A 19,888-nucleotide genomic window follows, 5' to 3' on the forward strand; every position below is an offset into this window, starting at 1 on the left:
TTTAACGACATCATAAAATAAGCACAAAAAAGCAGATTGGTTTGCGTATATCCAACAATCAATACGAAACTAACGATTTTAAATTGGCTCACCACTTTAGTAGCCTATTGGTCCCAAGCAAACGATTAACATACCCTATTCTAGTTGAAATTCTATTACTACACTATGTTTGTTTTGATTCGCTATGAAAGTTTGACAGATAACATCAGGGGTGTGTGGATTCATGCAGAACATGCAGGGGTGAGTGAAATAGCTTGGGACTGCTTGGGACCGTTGTTCTGGTACTGAGTGAGCCAAAAATAATAATGATTTTCTTCGGGACCCAGTGGTCTTAGAGTTACCTCTATGGTATATCCACGGAAAACTGATCAACGTGATAAATGAGGTTATTAGTCAACGATGGATTTTTTTTTCTTTTTTTTTATTATACATCCAATTTGTTCATGTTCCGATCAGTTTCCGCATGTCATGCATCATATGCGTCAGCAGGATTTTTTGTTTGCGCACGGCAGCGTCTTATCTACCGGGGGATCTAGCAAAAGCACCTAAGAACCCTTCAAGAGTGTTACCATTTCCGCCTAGGAGACCACCCAGCCCTGCGCCAGCTTGTTGACCATGTGGAGTTCCAGCCGATGCCGTGAGGCCTCCGTGAGCCGTGTTGCCAGTCAGTGTTCCACCCAGTCCGGCCTCAGCGTGGTATCCTCCGAAATTAACGCCGAATTTGCCGTCTTTGAATGTCAGCCCCTGTGAATAGGAAAAGAGGAGAACAAGCGTTGAATTCCGGGTTGATTTTAACGTGTTGCATAACTCGAAACGATTAAAATCTGTAGCATGCGGTGAGAGAATTTGAAAATGAATTCTTTGAAAATTATCAGATTGTTATTAAACCATCCACGCCCAGTTCAGGATCTTTAAAAAAATTAGAAACGAAGATTTTTTTTTGAAATTCAAATTTTTGTATGTGGACAGTTCCAGCGTGCAAATTTCTCAATGCAACGCAGTCAGCTGACAAATTATTTAAAATCTTATAATTACTGCGTTTATTACTTTAAATACAATCTTCAATTCTTTAAATATTTAATTACTACCAAAACAGAAGAATTTCAAATACTTTCATTACCCTTAAATACCTTTCAATACATTATTTATCGTTAATTGCTTGATGAATACTTTCAATAACTTTTGTTCAGGCTTTGTTCACACAAATCTGGAGAATCTATGCAACCACAACATTGAACTACTTGGTATTTTATAAGGTATTTCGAAAAGCTTTTATTCGACTTGCATGAGTTATAACAACACTTATTCGATTTTTTTTTGACGTAGACTACGTCTTACGGGAAGGTACTGGGGGTAAATCGAAAATCTAAAATTGCGACCGTCACGATAATAACTTTGTCATTTATGAATGAAATTAATATCCAAATACACCAATCGATAGGAAATAACTCTCGTAAGCTGTTACAATAAATGCTTTTTCAATTTTTCAAAAAACTGTTTTAAAATTGTACAGATAAAAAGTGATAATTTTATCACTATTTTCATGAAATAAACGTCCTCCCCAAACCCAGTCGTGATAATCGAGTACCATTTGGTTGCACATCGTGCTGCTTGAATCTGAAAAGTTATAAAACAGCGCTGCGCTCCTTGCCTGAATGATAACTACAAATCTCGATTACTTTTTCGAAAGGACATATCAGCTTTTGTAAACAACGCATTTTATCGTCGGTTTGGCGTGACTGATAGCTCGTCCCACATACTAACACCACTATAACAGGTAGGGGAAAATTTCCTCTATCTGATGGTAGTGTTAGCATGCGTGGGTGAGCTACCGGTTGCGCCAAATCGACGATCAAATGCGTTGTTTACAAAAGCTGATACGTCCCTTCGAAAAAGTAATCGAGAAATACTTCTTGGGCTGTGTACCAATTGCCGAGTTAAATTTAACTCGTGGTTAAACGTGACATTTCAAACATTATTTTCAATGTTCGAAAATGCCGGAAATTGATCAGTTTTCAAATAGAACTCAGCCACGGTTACCAAAATTTAACTTCTAGTCGGTCCGAAATAACCACGCTCGTATATAGCAAGGTTATTCGATAATTCATCTGTCACTTTTAACCACGAGTTAAATTTAACTCCCCATTACGACACAGCCTTGGAAGTAAAATCAGGGCCATCCATAAATTACGTATATTTTTGTCCAATTAACCCCCCTTCCGTCTCGGAGCGTTACACCTAATACATGGCCGGCCCCAACTTCTGAAACCCCTCTCCTCCCTCAACTACTACGTTATTTATGAAAGTTCCCTAATTATTGGGCAACACTGATGGCGGTAAGCTACAACTCGGATTAACTTTTAATACCATCCCTGTTTGGATGATCTGCGAATTGTTTGCATAGCATCGTGTTGAATAACTCTGATGTCGACATCAAAGCAGCCGGACATTCTTGATCGGGATTTAATCCGAGGATAATACCATAGAGGTAACTCTAATAGTACGTTCAGACTACAGAGTTATAACATGTTATAGCGCTATCTTGATGGTGGTTTCTGTGTTGCAATTATTTGACAACCGTTATAACATGTTATAACTCTCCAGTCTGGACAGCGTTTAAGACTAGTAGGTCCCGAAATAACGTGCTCAACTTTTTGGCTCAGCTCTGGTACTATCTTCGGTCCCAAGCTAATCGATTCACCCCTCGAAACATAGGAAAATCCAATAACCCCTCATTTTATCTGTCAAACTTTCATAGTGAATCAAAACAAACATTGTGTTGTACTAGAATTTCGACTAGAATGGGGTACGTTAATCGTTTGCTTGGGACCAATAGGCTAGTCAAGTAGTGAGCCAATTTAAATTGTTAGTTTTGTATTGATTGTTGATAATACCGATTGGAGCTTACCGCCATGAAAGACAGCATCACACACACGGTAAAAAAACATCATGTTAATGTAAAGTGATTTGCTGTTGAATTTGCACTACTTGCCAAACATTGCAAATCGATGTGCAAATCCCTTGGAAGAGATCATATCCAAGCACGACGAAATCAACAGGAAATCATTTCATTTTAGATTGTATTGCACATCGTTGTTAATGTGCTGTGCTTTGAACTCGAAATGTCAAGCATACTGATATTAAAAATCTATCACTTTAAATTTTACTAATTTAACCTTGGATTTCATGTTTACTGAATATGGATTTAAATAATATATTGCCTTGTTATATGTTATTCAGAATATGACCATATAACATATATCATATTACTACCCAGATAACATGTGTCCAAATGATATTGAACAACATTACAAGGCTTGTAGTAGAAGTAACATTGAGCAATCAATTTGATAAGTTTGACAATGTTTTGTAATAGAACTTATCTGAATAATACACTATTATTATTGCAACAACAATTTCGTAACACTCGCGCTCTACAAATTATTTCTGGTGGAAATGGAGAATAATCGCTTTCTTGCTCTTAATTAATTAGTTGTTGACTTGCCATCTTCGCCAGTAATGTTAGGCATGTGCGCTTTTCACATTTGTTTCCAAAAGCAAAACTATTCAAATTCAATGGATGAAAACAGTGGTGCCAATTCAAATGATAATCATTTTGATTTAAAGGTGTTATACAGTACATTTTTTCAACGACAACTCACTTTGTTTCAAAACGCAAATCACTTGAAAATCAATGATAAATCACTTCGATTCGTATTGCCGCATGACAGACTGAGTCAAAGGCAAGAGCATTTGGATTAGATGTGATAACTTTTTACCGTGCACCACACAAAATGGGTTGGACATTTATGCGAAATTTCGGTATTGATAGTCAATATTTCTCGATCAGAACATTTTAGCTTGAAATCCCTCCATTTAGTTCTCGGTACATCTTTAATCTATTGATTGAAATAAAAAAAAAATCTTAATACGGTTTTTTTTTGATTTCGTGCGTTTTGTGAACGCACATTCATTATTTTGCATAAGAAAACGGGAACGGGGTGTTTCTGTGGTGATAAAAAGGATTTTCCTGCACAGATTACAGTTTTCTGTACCAAGCACTGAAATTATCAGACGGTACCTCTATTTATGCTTTTAGATTAGCTATGAAAGTCCCTCCTGCTTGGAAAATTCTGCTATAGAACGGTTTATACAACCCCAGTTTTTTTTCTGCATTATTCTTCAAGTAGGAGGGACTTGCAATGCTTATCTCTTAGCATAAATAGAGGTACCGTCGAGTTTTTTTCAGTGCTAGGTTCTGAAATTCGACAGTGAGCCCTCTACTTGTAATGTTCGATTCTCTTCATCGATTTTCTGTTTACAGCTAAGCGAAACAATTAATTATTTTGTCAAGCTTCTGAATTCATGTTCCATCAGATGTCACTGCTATTATTTGCAGTGACATGTATCGGAAACTGCACACAATCAGGGTTGCCAAAAGGAAATCTGTGTTTTTGTTCAAAAAAATCTTTTCATCTTAGTTTTTGTCCAGAAAATCTGTGATGATATCTGTGTTGATAATTTATTAAATGAATCCTTAAAAAAATGTCATTTGAAAAGTGATTGAGCAATTTTTCTGACAGAGACAAAAAATGGATATAAAGATATGTATCATAAATTGGCAAAAAAGAATACCTCTGACAGTTCTCATTCTCCTTTTTCATTCCGCAAAAAAGCAAGTTTATTTTATTAAATGTTTGATCATATTTTAAAAATCTGTGTAATCTGTTAAAATCCTAGAAATCTGTAATCTGTGAATGCAGAATCTTGGCTTTAAAAACTCTGAAAATCTGTAGGAGTACAGATTTATCTGTAGTTTTGGTAGCCCTGCACACAATCTGTTTCCCGTTAATTGTTCACAGAGGACACTGCAGTGCAAAACATGTCTGGTACCTCTATATATCCATTTAGATTAATATTCGGATCCTTTTTTTTCGGATAATCCTTTTTTACACATTCTGCACACAAAATAGCTCACCCCTCACAGAATTTCCCGCCAATTTTATTTTTTTTTTGTTCTTTTTTATCCCGCCAATTTTATGAATATGTAAAAAAGGAGGGACCTAAATGTTAAAGTAAATGCGTATATAGAGGTACCAGACATGTTTTGTAGTGTCAGGTACTCTATTTTGTAATCTGTGTCCCTGACTAATTTCTTTAGACTGTCGTTCACTTTTTTTAACTGAATATGCATCGAAAGCGAATTATTCCCACATTTCTCAATTTAAATATGGGGATTTTTATCGCTTCCTACCAGCGGAACAGCGCCATCTCTGTGGAAAGTGGTCGGACGAAATGATTAATTCAAGTTGAACATTGCATTAGTAACACTGACAAGATTCTCTTCGTCGACTTTCTCGTTGAATCCACTCGGCCCAGGTATTTTCAGCACACAAAAGAAGTTTTAATCTAGCATTTAATACGACAAACACAACAAGAAACGATTCTGTGCTCAAGTTATTAAGGCTGTGTTCCATTTGGTGAATTTTTACTTAAATTTGACAGATGGAAAATTTGCTATTCCAGCAGACTTATTTCTGAAAGACAAGGAATCAATTTGACAGACGCTTTCTCGAAAATCGACCGATCTACAACAGAGGGATTTTCGAACATCTTAATTTATTTTCGAAGTGCCAAATCTAAGTAATTTTTTTCCAAATGGAACACAGCCTTAGTATTTTTTATTTGTTCAATCGGTAGATAAAAGATGTACCGAGAACTTATTGGAGGGATTCATGGCTAATTGATATCATCTCGATCAACTATGAAAAAAATGTTGCATAACATTGATGCAAAATTATGCACTCCGTTTTTGTGTGTTTTTTTCATTTTTTAGCGATTGAACTTCAACAATCGCTGAGAATCAATCTCATTACCACATAAAAATTTCAAGAGTACAGACATCTGCTCTCACAAAACTTATAACAAAGAAACTGGAACTTCACGTTTGTTGCAGTCCAGTACACAAGGAGTTTCAATTTCATGAGTGATGTCTTAACCGTCCAAGATTTGTGCCCTATAAATCTTGAAGTGATAGGGAATATCAGCCATCGTGACGGTCATTGTTGGACGCTTCAATGAATCACCTGAAGAAAGCCTTACTCGTATCTGATTGTAATTTAGGAACCAAATGAAATAAAATATGTATTCGCATTTTTATGAGGTCCTGACTTTAACCAAGTTTTACTAAGTAGGAAATCCAAAATATGTACATAGGACTGAAATCATAGGTTACTTCTAGTGAATTTTTGCAGTAAATGGCATATTTGAGAAAAAAATACACCAGTTAGTTATTCTAGCAATGAATTTTGTGCGATTTATTTTCTTTCGCAACATATGGAAGTTGTAAGTAAATTTATTCAAAAAAATTGCCTTCCCTTTCGACGACTGTAGTTAGACGCTTCCGGAAACTGCAGTATGCACGTTTTAAAATGTTTCGATCCATAGATGTCATCACTGCCTTGATTTTAGCTTTTAGCGACTTAAGTGTGGTGTGAGGGGTTCTATTGGTATCCCGTTGGACGACGCCCTATACAAAATAATCCAACGGATTGATATCGGGACTGCTTGGGGGCCAAATTTCTTCCTCCCAAATTTACGAAATATTTTCCGTAAACCATTTCTGTGCTTTATTAGCAGTATGAGCAGGTGCTCCGTCTTATCACTTTCCCAAGCCTTTTTTTAATATTATACACTGTTCTTTCAGACACATTTACCGACCGAATTATTTCTTTCATGCATACTCCGGCGCGCAACAAAGTGACAACGGCTGACAGATTGCTCTCTTGTTTCGACATCTTTACGTTTACTCAACATTGTTTGTTTAAATCATATACCTAATAGTATAAGCTATCCAGTGCTGCCAAATATATCTAAATCATGATGCACAAGCATGAGAAATTACTATTTGAAATTTACTCCAAAAATTCGTCACGCACCCTGTACACTACCCCACCAATTTTTTAAACTAGATCAATGAATTAACTGTCGTGAGTGATGTGATCGATGATTACGATTTAAATTAATTAGGTGAAGCACACAAATAAAATAAGGGTTAAGTTTTAGATTGAACTTGCGACCTTCTACTTAGAAAGTGGAACCGGTAACCACTATTCTACTGATTGTGTCTTGTTGTTGGGCTGATCTAGTGTTGTGGAATAATAAATCTAAAACGTCGTTTATAAAGCATTTACAAAGCATGCGATTACAACATGGACGCATAGTGCTATAAGAGCTTTTATGCTGACTGAATCCACCTTTATTCAGCAATATTGTAAACCAATGCAGTACAATCTAATAATGGAGCTAGAAAACATTTATTAGACCTCTAATAAAGCATGTTATTAAATCATTTGAAAAGTGTCGATTTAAAGCGTCGATGTATGTGCAAATTACACTTATTTAGTTTGTTTTTAGATCAGTGTTGAATCGGGAAGACAGTCAACGTTTATAAGGCTTTTAAAAAGTATATTAATCAGATCAGAGCAAACAGCGGAATAAAGGTGCACCTATAGATCTCAATGAGCTTTTTTCAGCACACAAATCGACAACCCGTTTTATTCAGCATTGTACACTGTTATACAGCATTAATGCCCCGTAACGTGGGTAGATCACCTATTCGTGTTAAGTTACGGGATGTAAGATCTACCACCGATTCCTAGTCCTTACTACTTCAAACTAGGGGAATAGGATTTTTCAGTAATCCAAGGAACACATCTTAGTCCTTGTTACTTTTTATGCCTTATTGATAGTGCCAAGACTCGGCTTTGTCCACCGAGGATGATCTTGAAACAAGGAAAAATGAGTTAGTTAGTCTTCATCTACGTGATTCCTAATCTTCTATTCGTTGTTCTAGTTTGAAGCGGTTAAGACAAGGGTTCTGATGCATGGTCATTATCGGTGTCATTCCTTTATTTTGTTGCTAAGGAATCCAATTTTGACTGGCAAAGGGTATACATAGCGGAACCTTTCAATTAAGCTGGGTTTAAACAGGGCAAGTCAATTGATCAAGTCAGTTGAATTCAACTGACTTGAACGCGAATTGAACGTGTAAACCATGCCATTCAACTGACTTGATCAACTCACTTGAATTGAAAAAAGTTGAACCAGGCTCAACTTTGCAAGCCAATTGAATTCAACTGAGTTGATCATTTGACTTGCCCTATCTAAACCCAGCTTTAGAGTCGGATCCTTGCGATAAATGCAAGAATGACAACTGTGAAAAAATCGAATATGTACTTCATAATTTCTCAATAGTGATGGAGTAATACGACATGCACTAAACTAAGGAAACGGTATATACTACAATAGATCAAATTACTGGTCGCAGTGGTGTTAGGTTCAGAACAGAGGAAAAAAATACAGCATTAATTCAATATAAATGCTTATTTCTGACTCTGAATTGTTTGTTGGGTAAAGTATACTCAATTAAAAAATTTCGCAATGTAAACGCTTTACTCATTTCATTTATTCAGCCACAAGCTGTATTCAAACGTTATACGATATGAGGAAACCTTTACTCAACACCACTATACAAGCAAATCTGGAGAACTTAGTCCGCTAATTTTGTGTTAACTGTGAGAAGTGATAACATTTTAGTGACGGGAGTTTATTTTTATTTTAGTTCAGATTTGCAACATTACTTAAATAAGGCTCCTGATCATCCCTCAGCGGTGCAAATCGACTTTTATTAGTGGAGAATCTTAAAATTTTAGTGTAAGCACATTGCATTTTTATCGCTTCTGTGCTTCTTCACTCCTACGCATTTTGTAAATATGCATGCCGAATTATAAACGTGGGTGCAAAAGTTTCTCCCGGTCTAGTGGCTTTTATCGATTCGCATAATTATATTAGCGTTTCACCTATAGCCCGAACACGTTTTGCTGAACTCTTCCGATGTTACCAAGCTGGGAAAAAATGTATCTACAACACAGACAGGAGTCAGACTTACTTGCGGAGCCGGTAAACCACATGCAACTTGGGCCAGCACTGCCACCGCTAGAACCGTCACTAAACCTTTCGAGATCATTTTGCTCTATCAATCGTTAATCAGCCAGGTGCAGTATGAATTTTCTCACAACGAGCAGTTGTATCAAACTAACGGGTGTCGGATCTCAACTGATTGATTAGCACATATAACACTTGCTTGAGCCGTCACACACTTCCTAATGCGAAGGTTTTTATTCTATAATTTTGTAAATCACTGGTGTATCACAATCGAAACGTTGTTGCGCGCTCGAGAGATCGACTCGCACTGAATAGATCCGATCGCAATCCAGACTTCTTAATGCTTTTGTCAAGCTTGGGTCTTGTGCCTCAACTCGTCACTGAGATGCGATGATCATGCAAATCTTCCCTGCGCGATTCCCGTTTTGCGATTTTGCTCATCAACCGTGGTCTTTCGTAACACCGAAGCCTTTGACGCAGATCAATAACACAAATGTGGAGAGGTAGATAGGTGGTTATTTGTCCAGAGCTAAATTTTAAAAGAAGTAAGTATAAACAGGAATGAGCCACACGTAAAACTGGTTAAGGATTTTTTTTTCGCATTGAATTTGAAGGTGCCTGCCCTAATAAACGTGTACCATATACTGACGATATCTTAGATGGTGCGACCATACCACATAAAATTGGGATGATATCCCGAATTGGTGGTTAGGCGCATCTTATGGTTATTGTTTATGCGGGTGAGATTAAACCCATGATGTTCTGCTCGGCACGCTTAAAAAGACGCTATAAGGCCACCGAGTTCCTAATTTCACATCACACCACAAATTACAAATTACATAATCTGTAAATCTTTTAAAGAAAGTTGTAAAAGAACCTTACATTTCCCGCATGGATGAACTTTTATTTATCTTCACTAAATGAGCTATGGGACACCCGAAAATAATGACGAGGCATAAAAAACCATGGAAAATCCTGAATTTACAGTAAGAGTAAAGTCAGGGATCCAGAAAAAAGACACATGATAACCATTTTAAATTATGCCCGTTGAATTCTCAACATTGACGGCACCGGTGGTTGATTGGTAAGCGTGAGTCTAATTACCCCAGTGTGATCAATCCTAGCCGAGGTCGTTAGAATTTTTCTGAGGCGATCACACATCTTCAAAAATATCTAACTAGGGGGAGCGTCACTTCTGGGGATAGATTTTATTTAAAAAAAAAAAACTACAAGAGACAGCCCTATATGCAATTGTGACGTAGAACCTCGAGAAAAGTAGATAACATTTGTGCGTTTCCGCTCTCATGCGCTCGCAATATCACGCGTGATATTGGAACAAAACATCATGCTTGATATTGATTTTACAAGCTCCTTTGATATTGCGAGACTATTCACAACCTGCAAAAATCAAGCTGAGAGTTGACTCGACACAAAAATGATTCCGTTGCACATCGTTTTCTTACTCTTCACCGATGGCAGACACGAAGTGACTGTTGCGAGCCGTTATGGAAGTTTCGGTTGCATTCGGGTGTAAAGCAAAAATCATGCAACTCAATCTCACCACAGTTTGTTGAGATTTGCAGCTGGTGAGTTTTGTTAGCATGATATTCCGAGCTGCGATATCACAGCTTCACAGCTGGCAAAATCAACCACAGTTGTTTGCTTGTTGGTTTTTGATCTACGAAAATCAAGCGTGATCTTGGGCGTTGGTGAGATTGGATTTTTTGAGTTATCAACGAAACAGAAAGTCAATCGATGAGAATCGATCAAAATCACTTGCACCCCTGCTTCCAAGTTTGATTACAAGATTACAACACTGGAGAGCATTTTATATGACCGTTGGGGGCGTGTGATTCTGAATATGGCGATGAGTGTGCAAAATGTTACGCAATTGTATCATAGAGGTAACTCTAAGACCAGAAGGTCCCGAAGAATCGTGCTCAACTCTTTGGCTCAGCTCTCGTACTATCTTCGGTCCCAAGATTCACCCCTCGAAATATAAGAGAATCCACTAACCCCTCATTTTATCTGTCAAACTTTCATAGCGAATCAAAACAAACATAGTGTAGTACTGGAATTTATACTAGAATGGGGTACGGTAATCGATTTGCTTGGGACCAATAGGCTAGTCAAGTAGTGAGCCAATTTAAAATCGTTAGTTTCGAATTGATTGTTGACTGTATCCTCTCTATTCGCACACGACCGAAGATCGGAGGCATATGCCACTTCGGCTTGTTTCGTCTACTAACGACTCTCTGATGACAGTGTGGGGGAAGCAGCATATGCATGTACGTTATCGGTAAATTTGTAAGTTATTTCGCCGGTTTTGGACAATGCTTGACATTTACCACTTTTTCAAAAGTTTCTTATTGAAAATCAACAGGCAGCATTGTTATCGATGCGTAGAAATATTTCTGATCGATTTGTGATAACATAATTAAAATTGGTTCAGGGGCAGCTGAGTTATTAACGTTCAAAATCTTTCATAATTTCGTTACATGTTCCATTTTCGGTTTTCACAAAGTGCACCCTTATATAGAAATCACAGACGTAGTATTACGTCAAAATAGGCTTGGGAGCGATATGATGGCATTCGGCCTATCTATTTTGCCTTCCATCATTCACTTTAGCTTTACGGAGCCGATAATTCAGGCTGTGTTTCATTTGGTGAATTTTCACTAAAATTTGACATTTCGAAAATAAATGAAAATGTCTCTCTGATATGATTTTCAAGAAGGTGTTTGTCAAAATTTATTCCTGGTCGGTCAGGAATACGTCTGGTACAATAGCAGGTTTATTTGAAATTTTCCATCTGTCAAATTAAAGTGAAAATTCATGAACAAAGCCTCAGTGTTAATTGATTGTAACAAACTTCATTCAATGTTGTGTTATGTTACCCGCCTAAATGCGAACCATTGCTTGACCTTACCAAAATTGGCTTAACATTGTTTATAATTCCTGCTAATCTTTAACTGAAATTGTTATGGAACTTTACGTGAACGTTTGTGTGATAAAGTTTTAACCTTATGTTTAATGGTTTTTCGGAAGTGAACCTTACAAATAATGGGTTGTTAGGAACCATTACCATAAACCATAAACTACTAGCTAGGAATATAAAATGGCATGCACACTCTGCAAGTTAAAATATTGTATATAGAAAATAAAACCAAGAACAAAATTTTTAAACTGTTAAAGTACACACAACTCAAACACACTAAAATTGCTACCTAGAAGCAAAAGAGGGCTGTCGCAAATAAGGAACATCCCAACAGGGGCATCAAAGAGAAATTAGAGGAAAAAAGACTTCTCTGACGTTTGTTAAATGCACAAGCATTAGTGCAGAACTTGGGTTAAATTATAAGTATTAGTGCAAGAAAACCATTGAATTTACCCAAAGTTCTGCACTAATACTTGTGCAATTCACAAACGTTTGATTATTGAAAACAGTTTGAAGAAAAAAGACCTACTGCTGTCATGATTTGTCAAATAATGTAAACCGATTGCATCGAAGAATACATCTGTATAGAACAACTACAAAAAAAGCTGTAAATAAATTTGTAAACGTGTTTTTTTTAGATTTGGTTCACCAGATGTCCTTGTGACCGATAGTGGACTTCCCTTTAATTAGTCCTTCATGCAAAGGCAACGAATTGAGAAATCCAACTTAAACTCCTGCGCGCCTGGTAGCAGGAATTAGCACTAACCGACGGTGATAAGTCTGTGACAGCCCTTGAAAATTTCATTGATTGTTTGCAAAATTGTTTAATTTCAATGTAATTTCATGCAAATTTCTTGTCAGTATGGATGAATCTTGTACAAAATGCATAACTATTTTGTAATGCATTGTTCCTAAATAAAAAGCTACCTTCAGACTAATATATAACAGAAAACATGTTAAGGTTTGAAATCATTAGATCTGCTGATTAATACTCCAACTGAAATTAATTTTTAAATGGCAATAAATTTAGTCGGTGGACAAATCGGGTGATTTGGATGATGTTTGTTTATTTGAAAGATATTTTCGATAAAATTCAGCATTATATACTGCCATTATTACGAGTACTACTTTTTTGCTCGGATCATGTTTTGACTTCCACAGAAACTCGCTAGAATAAATAGAAAATAATAGTTTTTTGGTTGAAATTTCAAAAATGTATTCAGTTTGACACATTATCACCGACAATCCGACATGACACTTAATTCTGACTTATGCCCGAAAATCGTAAACGGCCGATTTAAATGTGCAGTGATCCGAACTGTCAAAACCATAGGATTTTTTTTATCTAGATAAAAATAATTTGTACAGAATAGATCAGACACGAACCAATTCATAACTTTTGCATGCGGGTTCATGGTTTAGCTAAATAACTCCCGTGAACACGGAGCCAGATGTCAGTAGTGTGCTTTGGTCAGAAATTTTATTGTTTTTGCTATGGTCATTCATGTCGGTTTGTCAGTGACATTATTTGGGATTTATCACGTGACCGATTGAAACTTGGATTTGTCAAAAGTGGTACTCAAAAGTCCGCCTTACCATCCGGGCAGCAACGGCCAAGCGTGAAGGATGTTTTCAAAACGTTTTTACTAGATTCTAAACAAAAGTTTTCTGACATAGATGACCAACTGAACTGATGAACTACAGGAACAGTTGTTTTACAAAAAGTGGTAAGTTTCCTGCAGAACATGTCGTTGCTTACAAGCCTAAAACCGAAGACAACAAATCAAGCAAGGTGGAAGCAACGCATAGACAAATTAGCAAATACACAGACCCTTCATCTGAGGATGTAATCTTTGCTATCAAATTCGTTCGAAGTAAAGAGCCTGAATTTATAAAGAGACGACTTGTCAAAATTGGAACAATCGATTATCTGTCAAAGTCATAGGAAAAGTTATTCCAATCTAGCAGAAGACCTTACAAATGGATAAGATGTCGTCTCTTTATAAATTCAGGCTCTTTAGTTCGAAGCATTTACCTTTGAGCAGCAGATGACACGATTGTACCTGTCTCATAGCGTTCGTATGAGAAAATGGAAGATTTGCCAGTCTTTTTGATTTGTTGTCTTCGCTAAAACTCTTTTGGACCTTTTGAATCCCAAACATCATTACAAAAACTATTTGGCACCGCATAAGAAGGATTCTCAACGAAACTTTGACCTCGAAACGCAACAAAGCAGTTGAGGATAGTTTTAAGAATATTATCCCCGGTGACAAATTGTGGTATCGTAATTTTCACCTTAAAGATGCTGAAAGATAGTTGGAAGCTACTTTCGTAAAAAGGGTTTCATAAACCGGTGGAAACTAACGATTTTAAATTGACTCACTACTTGACTAGCCTATTGGTCGCAAGCAAATCGATTAACGTATCCCGTTCTAGTTGACATTCTGGTACTACACTATGTTTGTTTTGATTCTCTATGAAAGTTTGACAGATAAAATAAGGGGTTCGAGGATTTTCCTATGTTTTGAGGATTTTCCTATGTTTCGAGGAGTGCATCGATTAGCTTGGGACCGAAGATAGTACCAGAGCTGAGCCAAAAAGTTGAGCACGTTTCTTCGGAACCTACTAGTCTTAGAGTTACCTCACGAGCGCTCATGGCCGCCACAATCTGGTTGAGTGTCTGGTGGGGAACATATGATTTGAAGTTTGGCTTGTGTCGTTTAAGCTGTAAACGGTCAAATTTGATCGTTTATTCGTCAAACGACATAACCCAAACATCAAATCGAATGTTCCTGCCCATGCATTAATTATGTCACGCTAAATCGAGGAAAAATTTACCCCCCCCCCCCTATCGTGACGTTTTTTCTATACACTCAAAAAATATTAAAATCTAAATAGTATAAAAGCTACGCTAAATCACAACTCTCCTTGCCGACGCATAGGTTGGTATAAAGGGAGAGAATATGAACTTAGTATACAAATGGTTTATGCGTGCCATAGTATGACACAGGAATATACTTGCAATGTATAAATGCGGTTTATTCAAGGAAATTAATATTTTTGGTTCTATTTTCATATGTATATCAACATTAAACATAAAAATTATCAATACTATTTTATTAAAAACAAATTTATCATTTGATACAGCATAATCTTTACAATGAACATTGTCCATTGACCATATCTACTTAACTTATAAATTAAGTAACTTGTTCATAAAATCCGGCAACGATTAAATTGATTCCCGGTAATTATGACCTGAACAATCCAATGCCTGATTGGCTTCACCGAGCACACTTCCGGTATATTTGGAGACGATGGAACAACGGACACCATACCATTGCTACTGCAACCAGCACCGAGAAAGTTAAGTTGGTGTTCATCTTCTAGTGGTCGCTCGTGGATCGAAAACAGGCTCGATCGGTTTGGTTTCCTTTCGCAGATTGAGCTGAGTTCGGACTTGGTGGTTTAAATGTCATACAAGACAGATTGACCCTCGATGTCAACCAGAAGAGATTTTTAGTGGTCCTTGACTGTGCCATATGTGCTTCTTACACAATTCAATACTTCTGAGCGAATTATAAGCTGTTATTCGGATTTAGTATAATTTCAAAGCGAATTTTAATCAGATCAACGTATAAATATTGACAAACCAAAAATAGACAAAATTTTAATCTTCCTTTGATTAGTAATAATTTTGAGTGTACCTAATACAATGCTTGCACGCTATTAAAAACTACCAAAATTTGGGTAAAATCCTCTCAGATCTGTCAAAACTGAACCTACCAAAAAAATGGGTAAACTATGTTGGAAGTGACAAGTTGACAAATTAACAACGTCGATCGCATTCATGTCGATGTTTTTCATTTGTCAACTTGTGTTGGGTAGGTTCAGTTTCGACCGATCTGTGTGGATTCAACCCAAGTTTGGGTAGTTTTGAAATAACGTATGTCACAAAATCTTAGACCCCCCCCCCCTAGAGTGTAAAATAATATATGCATCAACCCCTACCAGAAACTCAGTGCTCGTAAAATGCTGGATTGAAAATTTAGTCGCATGCTGAATTTATGTATGGGCCTAAATTAGGGGCATTTAGGCCGGTATTACATCCATTTTCCATACATGTTGATCAATCGGAGACTTTTTCAGCAATTCATTTAAGGTTTCACCGAGGGTTTCACTAATAATATTATGTATGACGTTGGATATCAAGGTCACTCGTTTATTTTTTTTTTTTAGTAGGCCCAATCTCCTTCTATTGATCAAAATATCTATTATAACTTTATAATTAAAATTTATCATAAAATTTATCACATATCTAATGGATGCAATCCATGTGAATTGCACATAGCTTTCTTGTGATCACATAACTGCAAATCTCAACACAAGATCACATGAATATTATGAGGCCGATGAAATTCATATGAAAAATCATATAAAATTAATATGATCGCAAAAATGTTATGTGAAATTCAAATGAATTCCATTAATTCAGTGCCAACATTTCAAAGGGGCGTAATTGCATTTGTAAACAATGGCTTTAGCCATAGATTTCTTGCAAATAAAAGCTCACTCATGAAAAATAATAACACCACCAGGTAGAGGAATGTTTCCTCTACCAGCTAGCATTGTAATTTTGGAGAGGTAAGATATCATTCGCTAGAAATTGACGACTAAAGTCATTGTTTACAAAAGCAATTACGCCCCTTTGAAATGTTGACACTGAATTTTCATTATGGATGAAAATCATGTGCGTTTCCAATGGAAGCTACATGAAAACTATTTTCGGTGTGGATAAATAATTAAATACTTGATTGCAGTGCCACGATTGCTGATTCAAACTTGGATTTGTCAATAGAGTGTAGAAATTTCAAATACTCCTGAGTAAAAACAGTAAGAACTGAGAAGTCTCAACAGCCGTATAGCGTATAAAAGCTATATGTTTCGTTAAAAATGTTTCGAACTAATGGATCAACACCGCGGTTGATGTCTTTACTATTTATTGATGTGCGCCACCTGCAGTTTCTCCGTTGCAGTTTCAACAGCTATTAACGTCATTTCTGTTGTCGGTTGAGTATTTGATCGTGAAATTTGTTAAAAAAAAGTGCCGATCTGGTGAAGTTTTGCGAATTTTCCAAAATATTTGTGGTCAAAATGTCGCTTTCTGATGAAATAGTTCGATTCAAGCTTTGGGCAACCAAAATGGGTTGTCCGTTGGAGAAAATACCCTCGGATGAATCGTTGAAAAAGTAATTCTGGATTACCTTGTGCTGTTTAGTCGAATCATGGAAATTTTATTTTGCTTTCCAGATGCATCCGAGGCAAACAGAGTATTTTGTTTCAGCAGATTGTATCAGGAATACGACCCCGGCAAGAAATAGAATCTATGCGCAACAATATCCTTGTGGCCAAACTTAGGCAATATGAAGCACTTGGAGGTGTTCTAACGGTAAGCTTATACCTATATTGTTGCATATTTATGGGTGGAAAAATCACAATAAATTATTTTTTGAGACATTGTTGTTCTTTTTAGAAATCAAAAATGACTCAAATGCCGGAGGAACTTCAACGGTTTGAGAAAATTGAGAAGCTGAAAAACAAATGCTCTGAAACGGAGGCCAGGATTTCAAAGTCAAAAGCATCACTCGAAACATTAACTGAAAAAATCAAACAGAAAAGTAGGATTAACATTAGGGACTGTTCATAAACTACGTAGACCGTTTTTGAGTACTCCTTAACACCCCCAACCTGAGTAGACAATCCTCGACAAACAATTGAAAAGGGCTTATTAGCTTTTGTATACAAAATTTTGTAAGCCATTTCCTCGCCAAGCGTGAGCCGTCCACGCAAATCAACTGCTGGAAAGTTGGTTGATTGTCGTCCATACAACTTTTTGTAAATTTTATATGAATCGTAGACACTATCCTAAAGTGTCTACGTAGTTTATGACCAACCCCTTAGGTATACGTTGGCCTATGGTCGATTTATAATCGGTTCCTTTATGTTTTTTTCAGATATTCAAAAGGTGCAAGTGAATGCCAAAGTATGTGAAATTAAGGACAAGCTTGCTTTCTACAAAGCAGTGGACAATTCCCTGTTCAAAATATCCGAAAAGGAAATCGAGATCAAGCAAATGATTGAACGATCAATGCCAACAAAAGCGACGGAATCAACTAAATCGAAGTCCGATGTGGTCGATGCCATCCAGGCTTGCCACAAGTATTTAGATAGTTTTTACTCAAAGTTTACTGAACTTAAACAAGAGGGCAGTAAGCAAGCTCAGCAGAAATTGTGGGCCAACATAAGGACAGTACTGAGAGGTATTCCAAACTATCTTCTGTGGAGTGCACTGATGGACATAAAGGAGAAACAACTCTTGGAGATTTCCGAAGCCGATCGTCAGCAGAATGAATTTGAGAAGGAGAATGCTTTATCAGATCAGGATCTGCTGCAAATTAATATGGCCAAGCTTTGTGGGTCCCATATCAATTTGTTCATTGATCTGGTTGCGAAGAAACGAGCGATCCAAACAATGAAAGACGACTACCTTGCAAAATATACACCGTTCGCGCAGACGCTGGAGACTAAAATGAACCTTTTGAATATGATGGATGATGAAGCCGACGAAATTCTGGAAGATTATATGTTCCAATCCACATCTAAGGACTATAACCAGGGTCAGCTCGAATTCATCAGCAAAGAAATCGATAAAAAGAAGCAAGAAATCAAGCTACAAAGTTCCAAGCTAGAGAATCAGGAACAAGTGCTTTCTCAGTTGCGTGTAATTTACGGAGAAATCGACTCATACTCCGAACGAATCCAAGAGGAAATTCAACAACTTAATCAAATTAAGGAAAAGATCTCATATGTCCAGCGTTACAGCCGTTACACCGTCCACAACATGAGGCAAAAAACGACCAATCAATCGCTAACCTTCTTAGACCAGTCAATGAATGTCACCCGATTTGAAAGCAATGCTCTCTCCAATGGACCTGCCTATTCCCCAGCCAGTCTGCCTCCTTACAGCGGCGAACTTACAGTATTGTCAGAAACTCCATTCAGCAGGTTCTATCGACCTAGTAAATGTTCAATTTTCTCGCTAAAAACTTGCTTGTTGATGAAAAATGATTTCAGCTCATTGCTGACCCTTCTGCCCAACTGCTTCTCGTCTGCTGAATGCTCTCTGCAAGAGATGAAAACCGTGATCAAGTTCGATGAATTCATCAAAACGTTTATGATCGATCTGAAACCGGAAATGGACCAGGCAGTGGTCGACGACGCACACTATCAGCATTTGTGGAAAGCCAATCACGTTAAAATATGTCAACATTTGGATGAAATAGACGCAGTTGCCACGAATACCAGGGAGGTGATCGACAAGGGGCGTATTTATTATAGCTTTGTCCTGGCAAATCCACTGCGGGAGTACGTCCCACCGAAAAAATTGTTCAACGGAAGAAATTATCGCGAGTATGAGAGTGAATATTTGATGTACTATCGGATGATCCATGGGCCGATGGGTGGGAAATGAAGTGAAGGAATAAGTGGCGTTTTTACCGTAAACTCGGCTGTCACAAAATGTATTTTAGCATGAATAGAATAATACACTTCAAATACTACATAACTTCCAAGCTCATTGCAGTTTAGCTTATAATAGTGGTGCCAGTGGTAAGTTTGATTACCTCTCACCCCAGCAGACCTGGGTTCAATCCCAGTCGGCGCCGCCGGTATGTTCTGAGGCATAACATCTTTTTTCATCACGCCGTTGGGTCCCGGTTCATAAGTTGATGGGTCGATAGGTAGGGTCCAGGTGTGGGAGCTGCCTCCCTGGCGTCGGTAGCATTGGTGCTCAGCACAGAAAACAAGATCGACGGAAAACACAATCAAGAAAAAAAAAAGCTTCTAGTAGGTAGTTTAAGGGCTATTTAAACAATTAACAATCCTTTAACAAATCCACAAATTTTCACGTCGACTCGATCCGAAACTCCTACTGCTCAGCACTAG

General features: G+C 37.2%; 2 protein-coding genes across 2 annotated transcripts in view; one reads left to right on the forward strand and one right to left on the reverse strand.

Annotated features, from left to right (window-relative positions):
* The window catches only part of LOC135700613 (merozoite surface protein 2), a 53,824-nt gene extending 44,598 nt beyond the window's left edge, over positions 1 to 9,226 (reverse strand). Inside the window, exon 1 of the mRNA XM_065221168.1 lies at positions 8,951 to 9,226. Coding sequence (XP_065077240.1) covers positions 8,951 to 9,028 — 78 coding nt within the window. The 5' untranslated portion in view covers positions 9,029 to 9,226. The remainder of the gene's footprint in view (positions 1 to 8,950) is intronic.
* Positions 9,227 to 16,969: 7,743 nt separating this feature from the next.
* On the forward strand, positions 16,970 to 19,583 carry LOC135700574 (augmin complex subunit dgt5-like). The gene is made up of 4 exons (XM_065221103.1): positions 16,970 to 17,133; positions 17,195 to 17,333; positions 17,418 to 17,562; positions 17,899 to 19,583. Exons 1-4 carry the CDS (start codon positions 17,039 to 17,041, stop codon positions 19,413 to 19,415), a joined length of 1,896 nt encoding a protein of 631 aa, XP_065077175.1. The 5' UTR covers positions 16,970 to 17,038; the 3' UTR covers positions 19,416 to 19,583.
* The last annotated feature ends 305 nt before the right edge of the window (positions 19,584 to 19,888 follow it).

Source organism: Ochlerotatus camptorhynchus, unplaced genomic scaffold (genome assembly GCF_037179485.1).
Source record: "Ochlerotatus camptorhynchus isolate MF236.1 unplaced genomic scaffold, CSIRO-AGI_Acam_v1.1 ptg000139l, whole genome shotgun sequence".
NCBI classification, from domain to species: Eukaryota; Metazoa; Arthropoda; class Insecta; order Diptera; family Culicidae; genus Ochlerotatus; species Ochlerotatus camptorhynchus.